Here is a 23024-nt window from a genome sequence, read left to right on the forward strand (position 1 = left end):
ATCAAACACAATGTGGGAGGGCTCCACTGTGTGGTAAAAGTCTGACAAGGTCGAATTTGTGTGGAGATAAATACACTCAGGGACTGTTGACAGGAGATGTGGTTTAGATAGGGAGTTGGAAAAAGGGAGACTGGACTCTGTCACAAGACGTGTGCCCGTTCGCAGTAATTCACTCAGCGTCTCTGTGCTGGAATATAATCTAGCAGTCACATGATATTGATCAGTGCGAGGTTAGAGGTCAGAACCCAGTGTTTGGAGGAATAACACATCTTGGTAGGAGAGATTAAATGTCCGTACCTCCTCAAAAGCTTTACATATTGTGGTAATACCACTTTTTAGTCATTGCTTCCTGCTTCTTTTCTTTTTTTATTATTTTCATTTTGTTGTGGCAATTGAGCAATGCCCTGCACAACCAGAATGGGGCAGCAGCTGTGCCTCCTCCAGGCAAAAGTAAACACACCCGCTGTCCCCCTCCTGCTCCCCTCCTGGAGAGGAAAATCTCAGTGGAGCGGTGAAGGTGGGAGGGGAAAAGGGTCTCCTGTCTGATCCTTTGTCATGGGAAGACTTTCCTCTACTGCTTCAGCGCAGAGAGGCAGGCAGGAGGAGGACTTGAGCGTCAAAACTTACAGACGGCCAACAGAGGATTTTAACTATGTAACTGAGGGAAGAAAACAGAGGTCAGTTTTTTTTTTCTTTTATCATACTTTGATTCCTTATTTTCTGATGAATGTGTTTGATTAAAACAGTGATGCTGCTGGAGAGGGACGGGGTTGTATCAAATTTCAACCTCGGCAGCACAGCTCTGCTCTGCTCTGTTTATATTGGTGCTTCCATTCACAGTTGTAACCAAATGTGTTTGGAATGTAAAGCACCATGCAAGATGTCAGCTAAATTTGATTGTGTTATGAATAAAACAAAGGATGAGGTTTCAGAGTCTTCCACAAGAACTGTGCAAAAGGTCAGAAAGTGAATTTTGACCCGATTTGGCGATTTCTAAAATCGATTAGCTTTTTTTCCCCTTCATGAACGCTGCATGTCACTCTAGAAGAACATCACTGTTTAAAAATATGTGACTGGTTATAGATTTTTTTAAAGTAGTCTTTCCATTTTATGTTGCGATTAGACTGCCTAAAATCAAATGATGAATATATATCACACATTTTATTCAAATATATATTCACATATATTTGAAGTATGCAATACACAAATCTGTTGCATTTTCTGCATGTTTTGTCAAATACTTAACTATGACAAGGACAAAAACTTGTCTGTTGCTACGTAATTGTTTAGTCTCCAAAGTACTGAATCGCATTCCTGTTTTTGTGCCAAGTATGTGTTTTAAATTTCGATTTTGCTTCTTCAACACAATTATTTGTTGCTATCCTTCTTGCTGTAAAACCATCATTAATTATTCATATTCACAGCAGAGGCAAAGTCTTACCATGTGTGTGGGACAGCAGTTGCTGTAAAACAGGGTTTTACTATTATTTAAAATCAAGATTATTACATAGTTGTTCTCAAGGTTAGCAGTTTGTGCTGTTTGCACTGCTAGCCTACAACAGCATCCATGTGTATGCCCTAAAACAGATCTACCAAGAAATAAACTGAGATTTCTAAATCCAGCATGTTCCACAACAAGCAGAGGTTGAAAGCTTAAAGCAACTTCTCTGTGATACATGAAGGCTTCCCGTTGTTTTATTGAAGCCTTGCTCTCTCTCTCTAGCTTTTCTACAGCCTGAATGAGCTGCAGATATGACTTAGCAGGACTTAGAAAACACAGCTTTCTTTCTAATAGCTTCATACATGTGTGTCCGTCTAACTTCAGCCATCTGTCATTGAAACTTTCTTCCTCCATAGAGTGTTGCTGAGGGTTGTAGCATTCACAAATAACAGAGCTTTACTGATCAGGTCTTTATTATGAAGGATGAGAACCAAGTAACTAAGAACCATTTGTGTGTGTGTGTGTGTGTGTGTGTGTGTGTGTGTGTGTGTGTGTGTGTGTGTGTGTGTGTGTGTGTGTGTGTGTGTGTGTGTGTGTGTGTCACATGTCACATAAGCTCTTTTTTCGCTACTCCACTGAGTGAGACGGAGAACAGGCACAAGGGGAGGAGCGCAGCAAGGTACACAACGCGGTGTTCATTTGATATGTAAACATTGCAAAAAAAATCTTTACAGTTGTCTACACTGCGTTCACAAGAATACATGCAGTGGCCTAATGCTGCGTTCAGACCGAACACGTTCTGAGAGTCAAGGGCATCTGGTTTACATGCAAAGTCAAGGGGGGACGCACCTAAAGGGGTAATTGGGACGTCTCGCTGCGCATCACTCACATATTTGCGCTGCACGTTTTAAAGCTTTCGTTTCGTGCTGCGTGTTTGTTCTTGACGCAGGTTAAGCTCCTCTAGAGCAGCAGACATTAGAGTTGGAAAATGTGAAGCCTTTGCAGCTGGAATTGAAGTAGAGCGTCAACCAATCAGAGAGACTTCACTATGTGACATAGTGGAGCCTTTTTTAACGGGCTTTTTTAATCGTTACTTCTTACTACTTATAAATGTTAACATCAAGCCTCCTGAATTATGCCTACTAACTAGAGAGACAGATGGACACATGGACAGATGCTCTTCAACTGAAATAGGGCACCTGTAGTTGGTGTCTTGGCTAAAGATGTTAGCACTGATGCGGGTCTGCAGGTTGTCAAACTGGGTTCGGGTAAATAAAACTCACCGAACTCAGAATGCCTCTGAATTATCTGGTGAATCCAGACACAGCGCAGAGGTGTCCAATGACAACGTTCTCTAGCTTTATTCAGTAAATAAAGCCAAGCCACTCCCTTGATTTCATCCACCATTATACAGAGTATGGCAGAGAAAAAGAACAGAGTAGCTCACCCCAATGGGCGTCACTTTGCCAGATGCGCCGACAGAGTGTTGAGGTTCTAGACGGCGGGTCTGACTTTTATGTGCACAAGCGTCCAGGTTGGATGCCTTTTTGACATTCAAAACACGTTTTGTGTGAACGAAGCCTAAGGGACACAGTGGGAAATGCTTAACTTAAAGAAAGAGGCAAGTGACTCAAAAAGACAAAATGACTAGTCTGAGCCAAAGAAAACAAAGCTGCATTATAAAGTAAAAAATAACACTTGCTGAAAAAATATTTCATTCAATTCTTGAGCAAACTAATTATTTAAAAAGTATTACCACAATGTAATTGACCTTTAAGACCTAGTCCACACAAGTCAAATGATACAATAGATATATCAGAATAATCAAAATTCATGTTGTACAAATCTCCTGATCCAGATCTTACCTCATAGTTTCTCCAGATTATTTCCAGGATACAATGAGACACTCCATGGCAGGCTTCTTGAAGAAAATACATATAAAAACATGAGTCTGTTTTTATAATGGCTATTTTATAGCAATGGATCCACATGATCTGACTCTCTTCAAAGGGCCTTAAACACATTTCTACTGCGGTTACCCTTATATGGTTGCGCTAGAGTTCCAGGTTCACTATTTCGTTTTTTTTTTTTTTACCACCAAAGTGTTTCCATCTATTTTCCTTTTCTTAGCAGGGAAATGTAATTTTGTTTCACTGAACAATGAGCAAGAACAGAAATTCGACCCTGGTTTGGGCTTTATGCGGTGTAAGAATACTTTTCTTCCCACACATTAGATGAAAACAAATCTTATCAGAGGTCATCCTCAAACTGTTTACATGTGCACCACCCGGCTGACCTGAAGCGTGGGTGATGCAGCAAACATGTCCTGCTGGTGATTTCAGGAGAGTGGATGGGTGGGGGGAGCTTCTCCCCCCACTCTCTTTTTCTTGGAGGTCTGGAGAATGAACTCATGCTGACTAGATGCTTGACGGTGTAAGAGGATACCCTGTTTCCTGTTGGCGCTCTCTCCAGACAGCAGGACCAGAACTGCTCAGATCAGCCATGTCTGTGTTTCTCTGTGCTGTGTGTGCAAGTGAGGACTGTCTGTGGATTCTGGAACAAGTATTGTCAGACTTACTCACAATATTTGGTCTCTGGAACTAATTATATCCTCATTTACTAAACACTATAACCTGTACGGATTTGGTGAAGGATTTTTATTTTTCTAAAGGATCTTTAAGATTATCTTCTTTACTGTCTTTATTGCTAACACTATAGTGCCACAAGTTAAAACCCAAAAGTAAAGACTGAAGTAAAAGACCCAAGATGGCAAGAATTTGTATAATTGTCAGTGGACTAATTAATTCTACTGTTGAAGACTTTATTGAGAAAACTGGCCAGACCAAAGAAAAAAAAGGTCTGTTTTCATACTCAGGCCTTTGGAAAGTTTTCTTCCCCCTTTTTTCTCTAAAATATGCACATCTGGAATATCAGCTGGAATCAAGGCACTGTTGTTCTAATGCGTTGAAGGAACAAAGGTGTTGATCAGTGCTGTAACAAGTCCAGACGTAACTAGGAAATTATTAATATCTGTTAAAGTTTTTGAGTTGGTCATTTGCAAGGCACTTCATGACAGTAAAAGGGATTTCAGAGTGGACTGAAGATATCGATAAGAAGAGAACCCAATGTTTAGCAGACATATGTACATGTTGATGCATCATCAACATGTACATTGTCGTCATTAGCCACAGCATGTCATAGGCCCAGATTAAGAATATTTACCCCCCCCCACACACACACACACACACACACATCCTTGTTACCTTAACCCTAAGCCTAACTTTTACCCGTATGTACCTAACCTTAACCATAACCTACTCCTAACGACAACTTAGTCCTATACCTAACCCCTAGTCCAGAGATAGGTCAGGACCAAAAAAAGTCCTCACTTCACATCAAAGTCCTCAGTTTACTAGCAAAATTGGCAAAAACTGTACTCACTCAGCTGCAAGCACACACACACACACACACACACACACACACACGCACACACAATGATATTAAATGCTGTTTAATGATCTAATACAATTTACAAGTTACATAACAGCTAACACATAAGAAATCTGTAAAGGTCAAACACTTTTTACAGCTGTGTGGACTCAAATATACATAAAGAAACTAATATTTTTGATACATTTTCTTTTACCATTTGAATTTTTGTCCATTCCAAGTCATATGTTGTATAATTATTCCACTCTGAAACTTTTAAGTTGCTATGATATTTGAAGCTAATGATGGTTGTATGTAAACATCTGGAACGATGGTCACAAACTGATTCATAATTTCCCAACAAAATCCTGTTTCATCTCCTAACTGAGGCGTTGACACAATGGCACAATGATGTCCATTTGTGTCTGTTGGTCTTTGAGATTTTCAGTACTCTTCTGTCGTTTCATGCCCAGGTCCCTGCCGAATCCTCCCTCCCTGGCTCTGATTCATCCCAACGGGCGGGTCATTGTGATGAACAGAATGCTTCCTCAAAGGAGCGCAGTCGCTACATTGGGCTACGCCTCTGGTAAGACAAACAAATGAAACCTTTCTCCAATAGTTAATCAGTACTCAACAGTAAATCTATGTGTTTCAGTAAAAGGCAATTTTCCAAATAGATTTAAAAAATACAAACATGGTTGACTAGACAAGTGATCTGTACTTGTATAGCACTTGATCAAGTCCTAAGGATCCCAATGTTCTTTTCACTCGTTCACTCAGTCAATCACACGTTCACACCCGGATGGTGGTGAGCTACATTGTAATCACAGCTGCCCTGGGTCAGAATGACAGAAGCGTTGCTGCCATACAATCGGCACCAGTGGGCACTCTGACCACTGTAAGCAGGCAAAGCAGGTGAAGCGTCATGCCCAAGGACGCAACAACTTAGATGGTCGGAGCGGGGTTTCAAACCGGCAACTAGCTAGTTACAGGACTACATCCCGCACCACTGTTGCCCCAAGATCAGATTCATGATATAAATAAAGGAAGTTGGGTCGGGGTTAGGTTGTCTGACCTCTATTTAGCTTAGAAATAGGAATTTCTCGACAGGTTGTCAGTTCTCAGTACTTTCTCAGTACCTTATAAAGTTCAGAAATGTAGTCATTAGAGTTGAATTAAGTTCTCGGTTTGGAGACCTTTAGATGAATTTGATCTCATCTGAAGACCCCACTCATGCCGCAGACACTCGTGGATATGGTTGTTTTATTGTAGCATTTCTCATTCTTTTACAAAGTCTTTTACTTTCAATGGGACAGTACATATTAAAACTCATAACTGATTTATGAAACCGATGTTTTTGGAGAAGCTGAGAACTTTCTGTAAAATCAAATACTCTGTATATTCACCATCTCACTGTGCTGATTCAGACACTTTGATCACTCTGCTGGGTTTGATATTTAATCTACTCAGGATATCATTTGCAGTCAGGACTATGGTGCATTCTGCCTTGTCTTGGTTCATGAGCATTCTTCCATTTTTAGAAGAGCTCAAACCAGAGACTGAGACTGTGTTTGTGTTGGCCTCAGAGCAGCAGGAGCGTACATTCTTCAGTGGTTTCCCCCTGTTCTTAACAAGCACATAAGATAGCAAATCTTGTAGCTCAGCAGCTTCTTTGTGGGTTAAGGACATTTAGTTTAATATGCCTGTTTGTATAAAGTATAAAGAGTGGTATATAAAGTCCAATACTGGATAGGTTTTCATGCTTTACCTTCTGATTTCTCTAGACTGTTTGAAGATGGAGCACGGCAGTGGAAGCTCCGTAGGGGGGACATTGCTGCGGGGCTCTCGCTCTAAAGCAGAGCTTCAGGAACTGATGGAGACCCTGCAGCGCAGAAAGAGCGCACTTGAGGCCAGCCTGAGGGCAGCCGAGTGCAGTCGCAAGTACCTTAGTGTACCGTCAGCTGCTGCTAACCAGTCCAACAGGCCACTGTCCATCCTCAGCAACACAGACAGGCCGCCTTCTGCCTCCAGACATTTTTCTTACATTAACAGCAACAGTGTGCCTCCGTCGCCACGTCAGGGCGAGCGCCAGATCAGCTCCAATGGCTTGCATCGTCATTCCTACTCTCGCCACCAGTCACAAGACAGTCTGCTGCAATCTAATGCATCGGATGGAAGTTCTCTGATGTCCTCCTATGGGGAGCCACTACCTCGTTCTCCCAGGGTCAAGAGCGGGGCGGCCAGTATGCCATCCAGCCCTCGAATGGGCCGTAGACTCAACTCTCAGAGCAGATCTGTCGGAGAGTCCAGGCAGAGGAAATATTCCACCGGTTCCCTCAACAACCTAGGCATGCATAGCCGTTCTTTGCCTCGACTTCACAATGCAGCAGAACCCCCTGTTTTATCGCTGCCCTCTCGCCATTCAGTGGGATCCCACAGAGTGGTGGTCTCGGCGGGACAGCGGCGCAGTCTTTCCTCCCTTGAGCAGCCTCCAGATGTGACAGTACCAGCAAGCATGCCCAGCACATCCAGGAGGTCCAGCCTTGCTTCCTTGAGCTCTCTGGGTGTAGAGCTTGATGGGACTGGCCTGGATCTGGGCTTGGGAGAGAGGAGGTTGTCCTTTGGGAAAAGTGGGCTTAGTCCAGGCCAGAGGGTGGGCAGCATCAGTTCTCTGAATGGCAAAGAGGAGCTAAGAGACTATCACCAGCATCAGAGAGATGAGCGACTCAGGGAGCAGAAGGTGCAGAAGTTGGTGAGCTTTTTTTTCTCCATAATCTTTCTGCCTTTGATTTACTTTAACGATTACTCGATGCATTGATTATGAAGACAACAAATCTCCTTTGTGCAGGAATGCCAGCGTCTAGAGACCATCCTGAGTCTTTGCACTGAGTTTGGACACGTGGCGAGAGAGCCGGCGGGCTCAGCTGTTTCTGATCTGCAAAAGATCAATAAGGAGCTGGAGAAGCTGCAGGTGTCGGACGACGAGTCTGTGTTTTCCGACTCCCCCAGCAGCACTGCCCCAGACACCTGTTTTGGGGCCAAAGCCAGAGATCTTCAGCTCCCTGAGGACCAGCAGGCAGTCCAGCGTCAGCAGGGAAGCTACAGGTCTCACTCTCCTGCTATGAGTCTGAACAGCAGCGCCCCCTCTCCTTCCACGCACCACAGATCCAAAGTAAGCTGCGTCAAAGCGAAGAGACGTAAATAGAGATATGGGAAAATAGTAAAAAAGTAAAGCTTTTAGTAGAAATTGTGAAATCCAATGAATTCCAGCTGTACACGAGGGTTCAAAACCAAAATATAACCAAAAGCTCATTGCCACAGTCAAAGTGCTCTTTGAAGACTTTTTTTCTCTCTCTTTCCCTCAAGACACTGGTGGTACAGCTTTTACTATTACTCAGAGGAAGGTTTGTTACTGTACCATGTTACATCCTGTTACACAACGATAGGAGAAATATGCACAGTAGTAAAACTCCGTGGTAAAGTAACTAATGAGGCTCTCCCCTCCTGCAGAATGCACCTAATTATTATGATATCCGTGTCTATGTCTGTTTACCTTTTTGTAATATATCAGAATAGTTTTCTCCACTTCAACTACCATGGCATTTCCTATCTACATTTCTTCTAAAGGACAGATAAGGTTTCCAAGAAACAAATGTTGGTGTTTCTGCCTGGATGTTAGGTTGAAAATAACCTCAAAATAATGCACTGTAAAGCTCTATTTTGTGGTGTTTTCCACATCATTTCCACACATATTTTCATTTACTAAAGTCTTTTTTAAGTACTGTAAGACTGTGCACTTAGCAATTTGTACAGTTCCTGTTTATGTGGGCTGGAAAGACATATAAACAGACTCTTTTCAGGCTTTGAAGTCACTACAATCTGACCTCTTTTCTATTCCACCACCTTTTTTGGCCATCTTAAATTGAACAGCCTCACTACTCTTTGTCAAGATTCAACAAATAAAAAATATATACAAGCCACATGCCAAATTATGTTGAGGGGGGGATGGGGGTGGGAGGTATTTCTCACAGAGAGGCCGCCTTTTTTCCATTGAGCCTTTTTTTTCCCCCTTTTTTCCACTCTGGAGGAGAGACGTAAAACAGTGTCTGGTTTTAATGAAGAAGTTCAAGTTTTGTTTCAGCACCGAACTATTCAAACTCCTGAAGAGGGTTGCAGGAAATGACTTGATACCACAGTGAATTAGTGTGTTTGTGTGTAAACCTACGGGTGAATGCATGGAGGAATGAGATGTCTGCATGCATGGCAAAGATGTGCTTTTTTTTCCCAGATGTTTGCAACTAGTGAAGTAAGGGAGATGAAAAACTGAAAAGTATATAACCCAAGTAATCATTCTTTTTATCTTAAAGATGCATATTTTCTTTAGATATAGCCCTCATGTAATGCTGCATCTAAATTGAGTCCAGATCTTCGGTCGTGTTTCAGCTGTGACAGTGGTTTACAGTCTCTGATTAACCCTTCTTCCGTCTCTAACATTCCTCAGAGGAGTATCTGCTGGACAAAATACCGCTTACAGCACATCCGACAAACTATAAATCAGCGCGAGTTGCTAAACACACAAGTGTCTGACCAGAAAATAATCCAGCTGGCTCTTTAAAAGGAAGGATACTTTTATCTTGATATTTCGCTTAAATTGACATGAGTGGGGCTGAATGTTTTAAAGATGTGGTCAGATTGGTGCGACATGTGGGAGTGCTTTGGCATGGCGGGCATAGCCCAGCTCTGATACAGATTTCCATTGCACAAAGCGGAAAAGAATCCTCCCCTTGTTGCCAGTGATCCATTTTTGGACGAGTTCGACAGCAGCTGCTGTTGTGTAACTTAATAAAATCCACAGCTATTCACCGAGAAATGATTCCAACAGCATAAACACAGAAAACTGTTTCTTATCTTGTTTAAAGCTTTTTTTATTGGGATGGTAATGACATTTTGGACAACTTAGTCGTGTGTTTACAGTTGCTACATCTGAAGCCGGACATTTATTTTCATTCCTGATGTCGTTTCAGGCCTTGGAGAGCGTGCAGCTGAAACAGGAGGTAACTCATATCGAGGAAGAGAGAATCCAGGTTCTGAACAACATAGAAGAGCTGGAGCAGAAGATCAAAGACCTGGACAACCAGATGGAGGAGTCTCTGAGAGAGGTAGCTAACACAGAGCAGCATATGCACACAACTGACATTTGAGATGCTAAAGGTGCATAGTGCAAGTTTTAAAGTTAAATATTATTTATTTTATTTCCCATACATGCCCTTACAATTGTTCGAAGTGTAAAGTGAGTTATCCTATATTTAGAGCACTGCCTTTATTTACTGCTGGATTAGTCAGTTTGTGAGAGAGGGATTCGGGCCGAATCTTCTGGACGTGCACATAGGTGTGACGTGCTTCATGCTCTTTTTACCCTGGCTACTTTGTTGAGTCTCCACCGTCGATCGATGCATTAGCAAGAGAACACGAGCTAACTTTTGCTATGCTCCTTTAAAGATAGACCGTTGACAAAGTTGGGCTGATTTCTTTTAATTTTCCCTGAATAGTCAGCCCATTATGCTCTGCATCCATCTACTCTACCTGTTGGGAGGTTCTCATCAGAGAAGGTTCAGACTGCACTAGGGTGACAATTGTGTTCTGAATAAAGATTGAGTAGAAATTATGGTTTTTACCAACTGATTTCCGATCAGTTTTGGACATTTAACCTCAGTCCTGCCCAGCCACCGTAAAAATTCACTCAGTGTACGCAACAAATTAATACGCTCAGCTGACAATGCCTACAGATCTACAGTCCATTGTTTCTCCACAGCTAACATCAAAAGCAGGGTGGTTGGCTCTCCATTTCTCAAGCTTGGGTCCATTTCTCAAGCTTGGGCCTGCAAACTTGAGGGTACTTTTTCGGATCTTAGCGGTTCCTAAGATTGAGCTTATTTGGACTGAGATGTTTTTTTCAGGTATCTGTTGGAGCCACTTCTCCAAAGTGGGGGTTACTGCCCCAAGTGCTGCGTTGCCACCACAGGCCCTAATATATATATATATATATATATATATATATATATATATATATATATATATATATATATATATATATATATACAGATATACAGATAGATAGATAGATAGATAGATAGATAGATAGATAGATAGATAGATAGATAGATAGATAGATAGATAGATAGATAGATAGATAGATAGATAGATAGATAGATAGATAGATAGATAGATAGACAAGGGAGGGACATGATCCATTTGCTGCCATCTGATTGGCTGTTATTTGTGTTAACAAGCATTGAAGAGCTACACTGGTGGCCAGTGAGTGTATGTCTGTGGATTGCATTTTCTCATATGTATGTTATATCTGGGGAACATTTCCAATGATGTTACATGGACAACCATGTCCAGTGCAGTGACCAAAAATCAAAGTTAAAATAGAGGATTCCTACCTTTGTCTGCCTTTTCCCGCAGATGGAGGTGGAGTGTGCCTTGCTGGATGGAGAACAGGAGTCTGAGATGGCCCAGCTGCAGAGGGAAAAGGAGCAGTTGGATGAACTCAAAGCAAAAATGCAAAGCATCGAGAGAACAAGCAATACAGAAAAATCTCAGGTAAATATGTGCAAAAAAAAAGGCTTCAAATATCTGCAAGGTTAGGTTTTTGGTGGATTGATAAGAATTGTTTATGTGTTGTTTTATCAAAAATTCATTGGACAGTGGTAATAGTTTGAAAATATAAGGCTAGGATGAGGACTTTTTTTTTCTGTGAACACAAACCCACAGCACTAACAAACCATCAGGGATCGGTCCGGCGGAACCACAGTATCCTAAAAAAGGATTTTTCTGTTTTAATCTAAACAAACTTACTCAGTTTTCCAAAGTAAACGATGAAAGCCCCAAACCAAAGCAAGGATTAGCACAATTATCAAAGCAGCTAAGAAACCAACTACAAGCCCTCACCAATTGTCCAAAAATGGAAATATAAGCCTTTCCAAATGAGGTCATAAAAATAGTCCAGTTTGAACACTCCAGGGGACACTGATTTGCTGAAATGGCTCTTAAGCACCTGAACTAACGCAGAAACACTACAGATCTCATTTTGCACATTCATGTTCTGCCATTCCACTCCTTTCCCAGTGCATCTATTTTTGAGTTATTACTCTCCTTCCTGACCTCGTTCCGACTATTCCTGGATGATGTTGTTTCTGGCTATTGAATTCTCGTCAATTAATGCTATAAATAAACTGTGCAAAGTAAATTGCATTTTTCACATACACTTTTGATGTCTCTCAGGAAAGTGAGGAGCAGACAAAAACCTCAGAGGATTTAGAATTTCAGAAGCTGGAAAGAGAACTCAAGCAGGAAGAGGAAAAGGAGAGTCAAGAGCTGCTGCGGGACATCGGCGAGTATCAGCGTCTTAGCGCCACGCGCAAGGTAGAGCCAGTGCAGTTTGTCGAGTTTGCACCTAGCATTTTGTGCACCGTCGTGCAGAAATCACATCTCTGCATGTTTTTATCGCAGAGAATTACTGCTGTAATGCCATGCATGAAGCCTAACAAAGCTACCTTTGGTGCTCTTCAGTCAAAATGGCAAACCTCCTCAAAGAGACACGCATTTTCCAATTCATCACAATAAAAAAAATAGTGCGCTGCAATATTTCAAAGCATATTTTATGCTTATAATTGCCTTGTCTATCAAACTTGTCTTTGATATTTCTGAAATTGTTACACTTACAAAACAGTGAAGTTAATTTTTGTACAATGTTTAGACAAATAAGCAAGAATCCAGTTATAATAGGCCAGCAAAACCAAGTTTTAAGAAATTTGCTGAATGCTTCCAAGTTCTTAATGTAAAGCAGCGACAGCTACAGGATGTAAGATTAATGCCCCTCAGAGTGTAATTTTTTTCAACCTTTTTTGCATTCTTTTGAACAAATTCCAGTTCAAAGTTCAGTGTATTTTATCTGGAATTTGATACATAAGCAGTTAAAAAAAAATGTTAAGCCTAAAATTATGAAACATGTGGAATGCAAAAAAGCACAGTAAAACTGGATGATGAGCATCTGTGACTGGATTCTCAGATGGGTTTATGTCTGGACTTTGACTAGGCCAGTCTAACACATAGATTTACTTTTATCTAAAACATTCAGTGGTAGTTCTGGTTGTCTGCTTGGGCTCATTGTCCTGTTTGAAAGTGAGTCTCCATCGCAATGTCAAGCCTCTGGCAGGTTTTTCCCAACTGGACTTACGTTTCTTTTTTCTACCTAGCCTGTCAGTGTAGGTGGAAGGCCACACCTTAGTGGGTTTATAGCTATACCCATCTCCATTTCCAGACCAAAAACTGTACAGCGCTCCATGAGGTTTTCAAAACTTAGAATATTTCTTTAAAATCTAACCCTGCTTTGAATTCTTCCACCACGGTTGTGCTCGTTGGTCTTAATGATGCTCTTCGTTTTCTAACAGACCTTTATATATATATATATATATATATATATATATATATATATATATATATATATATATATATATATATATATGTATTTATACTGAGATTAGTTTACACAAAAATGGACACTATTCCATAATTAGGTGATTTCTAAAGATAGGTAGTTGCACTGAATTTTATTTAGGGTTATCAAAGAAAAGGGGCATCCACAACAATCCAGACCACATTTCTCAGGTTTAGATTTATTTATGAATATATTAAAATCGTGCACTACTTGAAGGTGATCTGTTGCACAAAATCCCGATAACATATGCTGCTGTTTGTGTTCATAAGGTCCCAAAACGCAGCCAAGCTAAAGCTGGTGACATTATTGCAAAGCCCTGCATTTACAAGGCACCATCTACGCTCTGCTGCGAATGCTTCAACCTACAACACATCTCTACTCCTCGCTGCTAATTTTACTGCGTTATTTTCCCCCCTTTCACTTCGCGAAAGTCAGCAGATATTTTACACCGATGCCGCCTTGTTGATTATTTCCCCCGCAGGAAAGAATCATGACTCTGAAGAAACAGTCCTCGCAGATCACTTCACAGGCCCAGCAGGAAAAAGAAAACTTCCAGAGGGAGAAAAACAACTTGCTTGTCATGCTTCAAAAGGTAAAGAGGGATACAACAATCCGCACAAAGAGGTCAGCGACGTTTTGTTTTTGTGAGTGAACGCCTGACGGGTGTCTGCAGGAGAGAGACAAGCTGGTGTCTTTGGAAGGAAAGTATGCAGAGTTGTCCGAGGGGAAAACTTTGACCAACAACCCTGTTGCCATCAAAGAGGTAGGAGTCGGTTACGGTAATGCGGCGGCCGTTTGAGGGTCATTTCCTGTTTTGTGGTTGCTCTGATATGTTTGCTTCTTACAGCACTTGAACTCCCTAAAAGAGAGGAGAAGAAGCAGCAAAGAAAGCTCCTCCAATCCTATCGAAAGCATTTCTCATAAGAGAAACCAGCAGCTCCTTGGCTCCTATGGCAGATCTCTGGGACGCACGCTTCCTCCAAAGGTCTGACTTGTTTATATTTGCTTTAAAAAAAAACACACACACACAGTGGTTGGTTAAATAGGGAGGCTTTTAATATTTAAAGCTGTTTTCTTTTTTCAATTAAAGCCTACTGCAGTATAGTACAGTGAAGAATAAGACACAAAATGACACTGCCATTCTGATTGCAGGCTTTAGAGGAGGGGTCCTTATTATGGCCTTATCATTTTACTCAGAAAACTCAAATCCCTTGAGACTGATCCACCCAAAGCAGGAATTCTCACTTTCACTCTTGCTTGCAACACCAATTAAGATAGGAGGAACTTTGGGGGAGTTAGCCTGTAAAGTCCGGCCCTAAAACGTGCTGTGTGGTTTCCGATTGTTCCTCAGGCACATCTACCTTTATCCCAAAGCTCCAGCTGTGGCAGCGTCGTTCCACAAGGCTTCAGCTTCTCCCCTCGGGAGGTCAACGCACGCCTGCTGCCCAAGGGTGAGTCCCAGTGACAGACTTGCATCGCGTTCAAAAAAAAAAAAAAAATCCTTGCATCTGCTGCAGTCGATCGTCTTGCTCTGAACCGCGATGCCCGAATGGATTCCTAATTTCTGGCATGGCAGAAAGCCTTACAAACGTATTCGTACCCCTTCAGCTGTTACGCATTTTACCACGTTACCACCACAAACCTCGCTAATTGTTTGTGCAGTCAAATAGAGGTGAAAAGTTGTGCACAATTGTGAAGTGGATCAAAAATGATATAATTGTTTTACAAATAAGAACCGTTTACTCTGCTACCCATAAATAAAATCCAGGGATTATAAGCTAAAACAATATCTCCAGCTTTTAACACTTCCTTAGCGCTGTTCCGTCCATCATCCGATAACAGACAGAGTTTGGCACAAGCGCAACGCCATCAAGACCTGAACGTCCACCTAAACTGACGGGCAAGGAGAGCGTTAATCTGGAGGAGGTTCAGAGATCCACGGCTCAGATGGAAGAATGAGATGACAACTAAAGTCACGCATCACTTAAATCTGGCTTTCACGAAGAGGTGGCGGAAGGAATTTCAAAATAATTGTTGAAAGAAGGAAGAAGTGTTGGCACAAGCCACGTTGGGGTATCATTGTACAGTACTAGTCTGAACATCCCCTCCCCAATGGTGAAACATGGCAGGGGCAGCATCACGCTCTGGGACTGCTGTTCCTCGGCAGGAGCAGGCAAGCTGGTTAGAATGGATGTTAATGTGGTTAGAGAAATTTGCAGGGTAGTCCGTCACGAAAAATCTGCAGCGCCTCCAGATGCACATCACACTTCCAGGTCTTTATTTTTTATTTTTTTTTAAAAAGCATGAAACCTTTTCCTTCTGCTTTAAAAGGACAGACCAGTTTGTAATGATCCATCACCATAAAATCTCAACATCCGTTAGAATCTGTTTTGGTAACATCAAAAAGGCAAAAACAGTTGTGAATATTTTTTTGCTTACGCCCCGAGAGGTATAGAAATGCACTACACCCAGATTGAACTGTAGTTCCAGCTATTTATTGCCATATTCCTTTTTTTTTTAGCAGGAAACAGCTATGCTCACATGAACAACGACAGACAGAGGCAAAGTGATTTTTGCAGCAGGATGGTCTCTGAGCCCAACGTATACCTGGACTCCTTCTCCTACCAGGACAACAGCCAGACATCGGACACCGTCAGTGTGGACAGTTCGGACAGCCTGGAGACCAGCTTCTCCGCCTGCTCCCCTGACAACATCTCCAGGTAAGAGAGTCGCCGCTACGACAGAAGGTGGAAGGTGCCTAAGTGAGCGCTATGAGGATAGGTAGGATAGGTTTGAAAGGATGCCTTTATGGATGAAAATGTAATGTCAATAAAGACTGAGCTTTAGTGACATGCTTCACATCTTTCAGACTGGAAGGCTTGCCAGCATCCTAATCTTTAGCGCCCTCCACAGATGAAAGTCAGTACTCCAGCAGAGCCACATTAGCCGTACTCCCAGTGAGAGGACATGTGTTAGTAAAATCAAGAGATTACCTTAATCCTAAATCTGCCAGGGGTGTGAATAATTTTGGTGTTTGCTGTGCACCAAAAAAAAAAAAAGAAGAGAAAAAAAAAATAAAAACACAATAGAATGACAAGTCTCAGCCTAGCAGGCGGACTGATATAAAATACCACTAATAGATACTGTTCAGCAACAGGTTTTAAACTGACTGTGTTTTGCAACATCACCATTTATAAGAACGCGTTTAGCTGACACAAGAAAAAAGACAAATCAAGTCGTGATCACAGTTCATCTCTTATGGCCAAGTCCTCAATCCAGCCGCTCTGCTTTACATTATTTCCTGGTCTAATAGTTAGAAGCAAAAACGAGTCTGAGATTCTTACTAAAATCAACCCGGTGGGACTTTCACTTTCAGAGCTCTACAAGGTTGGTGTTTTCTCTGTAATAAAAGTGTGACTCTGTTTAGACGCGTTATCTGATAATCATGGCAATCATGCAGAGTAAAGACATGACTGCTGTTATCAGGGCCATCTTTACCTCTGTGACGATCAAAGAGAAAACTTTTTGAAGTGACTGAAAGGTTTGGATTGCAGGTTCATTACTCAACTCAATTAAATTGTATTTATATAGCGCCAGTTCATGAAACATGTCATCTCAAGGCACTTTCCAAAGCCAAATTCAATCAGATTACACAGATTGGATCATATTATACAGATTGGATGAGATAATACAGATTGGTCAAAAAGCTTCCTATGTAAGGAAACCCAGAAGATTGCATCAAGTCTTGACAAGCAGCATTAACTCCTCCTGAAGGAGCGTAGAGCCACAGTGGACAGTCGTCTGCATTGTACATGGCTTTGCAGCAATCCCTCATACTGAGCAAGCATGAAGCGACAGTGGAAAGAAAAACTCCCCATTAACGGGAAGGAAAAAACCTCCAGCAGAACCAGACTCAGTGTGAACGGTCATCTGCCTCGACCGACTGGGGGTTAGAGAAGACAGAGCAGAGACACAACAAGCACAGAAGCACACATTGATCCAGGAGTCCTTTCTACGTTATATGGTAATAGCGGGTGAGCCGTCTTCCCTGGATGATGTCACAGCTAACAGAACGCCAGACCAGGTGTACCTAAAAAAGAATGACAGAGAACAAAAAGTGAAAAAGCTGAAATGTCAACAAGCATCTCTGTTTAATCAATCACATTTGCTTATTTTTATTGAGTTTGATGACGAGGATTTATCAATGTTAGAAATCCATTATAGTTTCATTTTGTCAAAAAAAAAAGATGTGCACATGGTAAATCTTATGTTTATGAAGGTACTATATATTGGCTGCTTTTCTGCTTTATTTATAAAGTAATATGCATCACCTGTAGGGCCTCTGGCCTGTCAAAGAAAAAAACACCACAGTGATGCGACATTGGTTGCCTTATTTCCCTACCTGCTTCATTTAGTCACAATCAGTGAAACTTAGAGACTTAGAGACTTAGACAACTTTATTTGTCATTCGGTATGCACAAAGTGCGTACAGAACGAAATTTCGTTTTTGTACAGCTTTTGTAAATCGCAGTAGAAGTTAAATTACAGTTTTAGGTGCGGCAGAGATTTAGAAGTAAACAGTAGATTTTAAATATACAGTATACAAACAATTGATATGTAACAAAAAAGAGACATTATTTATGTACAGATTGGATTGTGCAAGGGCATTTGTGCATGAATGCATTTGTTTGTGCAATTTTTAAGACTAGGAGTCCAATAGCATTTTTAATGCTATATGAGCTGCAATGATGCTAAAATGTGCAAACAATTAAAATGTTGAGCAGAGTTTGTGGGTTGTAGTTTGGCAGTTCAACAAACTGAATCGTTTTACCCTCTTTGTTTAAGAAACGGGGGTCATTTTGTGCTTAAGATATTGCCTTTTTTCTCCTAGTGCCAGCACTTCCAACATGGCAAAGATTGAGGAAATGGAGCGTTTGCTCCGGGAGGCCCAGGCTGAGAAGCTGAGACTCCTCGAGCATCGGGTAAAAAGCCAGACCTGAACCGAAACTCCATGTCTGCGTGTGAGAATGCATGCAGTTTATTTTCCCGCTGGGTGGTGCAGGAGCGGGAGATGGAGATACGTAGGCAGGCCCTGGAGGAGGAGAGAAGAAGGAGAGAGGAACTGGAGAAACGTCTGCAGGAGGAGACGAGCAGGAGGCAGAAACTGGTGGAAAGAGAGGTGAAGCTCAGGGAGAAACAGAGATCGCAGGTAACTCACAAGCTGAAACTTGACGTAAACAGACTGAAAAGAAGGTCTGATTCATATTTTGAAAACTTCCTCCGTAGTCGCGGCTGCTGACTCGCTACCTCCCTGTGAGAAAAGACGACTTTGACCTTCACGGCCACATCGAGGCAGCCGGACACAACCCGGACGCCTGCTTCCACCTGGCCATCACCGACAAAACCTGCCGAGGATTCCTGGTCAAAATGGGGGGGAAGATCAAGACGTGGAAGAAACGCTGGTTTGTCTTCGACCAGAACCGGAGGACTCTCACGTATTATGCAGGTGGGCGCCTCCGCCTCCCAAGGTGTCTGCGGCCGCAACTCCTCCGAAGACACATTTGGATCCGTGACAGCGCTGAGGAGGAGTTTTGATCATGCTTCTGTTTGTGTTCTCTGCCGCAGACAAACACGAGAACAAGATGAAAGGCGTCATCTACTTCCAAGCCATAGAGGAGGTGTACTATGACCATTTGAAGAATGCACACAAAGTACGTGGGTCAATGTGAATGGTGTTTTTGCTTACAGTAATATGGCTCCATCCGTAGTGAGGGCCAAAATCCAGTAAGGTGTGTTAAAAAGCGTCTATGCGTATGCTATCACTACCAAATGTCAATCATTGTAATCAATGATTTCCATGTGTAGGTATTTGATTAACTAATCAATAAGTTGACAATTAATTTAGCATATTATTTTTCAATTCTATTTAGATTATCACTGACAACTGAATTATTTCTTGGACTGTGACATCCGCGGTCCTCAGTACTCATCTTCAGACCCCATTTCTGTGAACTTTCTTAACTTGTTTGTCCTTTTTTTTCTCCATCACATCTCTCTCTCTCTCTCTCCATCCGTCCACATACCCCCCCCCCCAAAAAAAAACATGCACCGTCACACACCAGAGCCCCAATCCTTCTCTGACCTTCAGCGTGAAGACCCACGACCGTGTGTACTACATGGTGGCTCCGTCTCCTGAGGCCATGCGGATCTGGATGGATGTCATCGTGACGGGCGCCGAAGGACACATGCACTTCATGGTGTAGCTCTCCCGCTTCCAAATGTATTTTCCAAACCACCGAGTCAAAACGAGTGTCGGGCTCTTTGCAGAAGTCAGAGTAATGGCGAACACGTGCGGATCTGAGAGGGATTTTAATCAGGTCAGCCAAAAATTTGGTCTCGATTATGGAAATGTACCGATGAGCATGAAGGAGATTCACCCTCAGGCGTACGCTTTATCGTGCAGTTGTGTATAAAAGACAAAAAGAGTTGACGGTTTGGACTCCGATATAAGCTAATTACTTTATTTTTCTCCTGTTGTTTATGTTTTGTGAGAGGCTGCGGTGTCTCTTAATCTCACGGCAGGTAATTTTCCTCTTATTTCCAATCAGGGAAGAGTTTAAACGACGACACCCGCAACAAACGCTTAAGGGGTTTGCCCCCCAAAACAAGTTAGATTTCTGTTTAAATCAGTCTTTTGGTAAAAATCTGATCATTATAAAAGAAATCCGCTTGTTTGCTTTTGATTTTGATCTTCAGTAAGACTGTGCAGAAGTTTTAAACCCTCGCTCTACTTGCATTGCCTTCAAAGATCATCCACATCTTTTTAACAGTTTCCCAATCTTTCCTAACTTCTTTCAAAGTTTTTTTCCTTCAGACGTATTGTATAAAATATATCTTTAGCAGATAAACAGTATCTAAGAGTTGTGTCTTCATGACACGACTTTCACATTGTACCTCATATGCTCAATGGCAACGCCTCGGCTAATAGGTTGCAGGAATCACCTTGTTGACACTTAAATCCCATTGATTGTCTGTCATAGAGTGTTAACCTTTATATTTTTATATATTCAGATAAAGAAATTAGGTTGAATTGTGTTTCAAACAGGCTGCTAAAGCTGGTTCTTCTGAGAGGTTTTCTGCTGTGGGTAGACACACACACCGCTGGTTCTTCACCTGAATTCCCAGGCTTTGAAAGTATTTCTTTTGTGGCTTAGAGAACAAGCAAAGAACAAAGTATATACATTTTCTGGTACAAACTAGACAAGGTAGCGCCTTAAAAGACCTCCCAAAAATAAGAAGAAGTGGTACCCTTGGCCACTTTTGGATACTATATGAAAGGCTTGTAAAGTCTCACCCATTTTTCCTTTTACCAAATCAAACTTCAACATGTTTTATTAAGAATGTATGTAACGGGCCAGCATAGACTGGTGCAGAACGGTTCAGTGGAAGGTAGAAGGAGACATGAGTTCTGGGATATATCAAAATAAGAAAACTGAAACGTGTTCTGTGCGTTTGTACTTAGCCCCACTGAGTTAATGTTATTCCAGTCACCAAACAGTGACTGCCCCCCTTTTAGAGTAAAAGGGGGCTGAATATAAAAGCGTAGCACACTTTTTAGATTTTTACTTGTAAGTCAATGTCAAAAGCATTAGTCGTTTTCCTTTCACTTCACAGTTTATGCATAACATAAAATTCCAATAAACTACATTGACATTTGTGGTTGTACTGTGACAAAGTATTAAAAAGGTCCAGGGCATGATTCCCTTTTTCACGGTACTGTATGTAAAGACATGAGAGGCCTCCAAAGATTCTTTTTTTTTGCACAACACTGCACTTTTCCCTCCTCTTTTCTGCTTTTCAGTGTTTCTATGTCGCAGCCGGGCTTATCATGGGTGTCTTTTTTGAATGTCAGGATGAGGAATTGCCCGTCCGCTCTCTCTGTGCGCGGTCACAAGCAGGCGCCTTTTTTTTTTTTTTTTTTTTTTGGGCTCATGCTTATGAATCAGTGTCTTTTGTTCGTTTCTACCGCTGCTTGCAGGCGACCAACATAAGCTGACCTTGTCTGCTTACCTTATGACAGGATTGAATGTCCACCATTGTTCTTCTTTTGCACCTCTTTCTGTACCAAAAGAAATGCTTGTTTGTTTGTTTTTTGTTTTGTTTTTTAAGAAATTGGAGTAATTGAGAAACGATGATTATGAATTGTTTTTGGAAACGTTAACTGAGGCATCAGGCCATCCAACCGGCAAAACCGCAGCAGTGCTTTGTTTTTAGGCTGATCAGCTAGCTCCCTCTGTCTGCAGTGGAGGCTGCGGGCCTCACATGACGAGGCCATGTTGTGCTGCAGTGATGCTGGATGGTCCTGCGTCACCTGGTGTGTTCTCGACTCTAATGCGTTTCAGTGTGTTCCACCAGCAGAGGTCCTCAGTGCAGAGCGATTGCCCTAGAATGACGTAATGCTCTGCCCGGTAAGCCCATACTCATTTATATTAACGAGCATTTTATGAAGGAACATTATGCCTAATCATCAGTATGTAAGAAGTTATGAGTGCATGTATACCAAGCTTATAAGACTGGCCTTTTCAGTTCTTTTTGCATATATATATATTATTTTTTTTGTGTATATTCATAATCGATTGCAACAGTGAAAGATGTGTTACCAGCTGATGGTTGACAGACTGCAGGACTCGCTGTTCATCTTGTGCTGTTTAAGTGTTCATTAACTCCAAGAGAGAGCAGACCAGAGAGCTGAGCTGACAGATGAGTTGTTTCCCTCATCATCTGCCACTTAAACATCTCATTTTCACCCAAGCCTTAAAGCAAAACAAACTATATATTTCTAATACGTTTATTGTTTTTGTATCTTGTAAGCACGTTACAATTGTAGCTGATGCAATAATTCAAGTTTGTTTTTTTTTTACACAAATTGTGTCATGAATAAATACTTCTGACCACAAATATTTGAAATATAGTGATTTTTTTTTTGTTGCTCTAAACACCTGGCTCTAGTACATTTTAGCAAAAGCTGTACTCATTTACTTTCACTGAACTGAAGCATGTGTCTGAGCATGCTAATTCTGCCTGTGGATGTTTGTGCTAAGTGTCTTATTTTCAAATTTTCACTTTTTTTGTATCAGCATCTTAAAAACTGGAATAAATGCTCTTATTGTTTAGTGTCAGAAGCTGCTCCATCAAGTTGTTCTTTAAAGACTTTACCCCTCTATCACCATCTCATTTTGTCGGACTATCTTGAAAATAAAAATGAAAATAAATTTGAATGAAATGTGAATAATGACATTTCTAAAAGTTAAGGAAAACTAATTTTTTTTTAAATGAATTAAATTATTTAAATAAAATCAAAACTGAAAAATTCAAGAATTAATATTGAGATTTTGTCTGATGTACTGCAGTAAACATGTTTTAATTAATTTGTTCTTAAAAATAAAAAAAAAGGTATTAAGAAAATAAGAAATATTTGACAATTTTATGAAAGGAAAAATAGCTAATTTATGCAGCTATTCTTTTAGTATGTTGCATAAAACAATATATTTGTTAATAAATTCATGCAGTGCTGTCAGTAAACAATGTGCGTGTGCTCATTAAGGCGATGATGGTTTGAATTCCTCTTTCCAATATTTGCTGCCTTTCAAT

General features: G+C 41.3%; 1 protein-coding gene across 4 annotated transcripts; it reads left to right on the forward strand.

Moving 5' to 3' along the window:
- The first annotated feature begins 532 nt into the window (after positions 1-532).
- phldb2a (pleckstrin homology-like domain, family B, member 2a) lies at positions 533-22331 on the forward strand. 4 transcript variants are annotated; one of them, XM_036143161.1, is made up of 17 exons: positions 533-677; positions 5344-5456; positions 6655-7622; positions 7719-8042; positions 9895-10029; positions 11339-11476; positions 12158-12298; positions 13855-13965; positions 14047-14136; positions 14221-14358; positions 14725-14824; positions 15895-16093; positions 18265-18355; positions 18436-18582; positions 18660-18879; positions 18999-19084; positions 19496-22331. In XM_036143161.1, exons 1-17 carry the CDS (start codon positions 556-558, stop codon positions 19634-19636), a joined length of 3264 nt encoding a protein of 1087 aa, XP_035999054.1. In that variant the 5' UTR covers positions 533-555; the 3' UTR covers positions 19637-22331. The 4 variants fall into 4 exon arrangements, with proteins under 4 accessions (XP_035999054.1, XP_035999055.1, XP_035999056.1 ...); XM_036143162.1 differs by having other exon boundaries at positions 15898-16093; XM_036143164.1 differs by lacking the exon at positions 533-677 and adding an exon at positions 2021-2120.
- Positions 22332-23024: the final 693 nt, after the last annotated feature.

Source organism: Fundulus heteroclitus, chromosome 11 (assembly GCF_011125445.2).
Source record: "Fundulus heteroclitus isolate FHET01 chromosome 11, MU-UCD_Fhet_4.1, whole genome shotgun sequence".
Lineage (NCBI taxonomy): Eukaryota > Metazoa > Chordata > Actinopteri > Cyprinodontiformes > Fundulidae > Fundulus > Fundulus heteroclitus.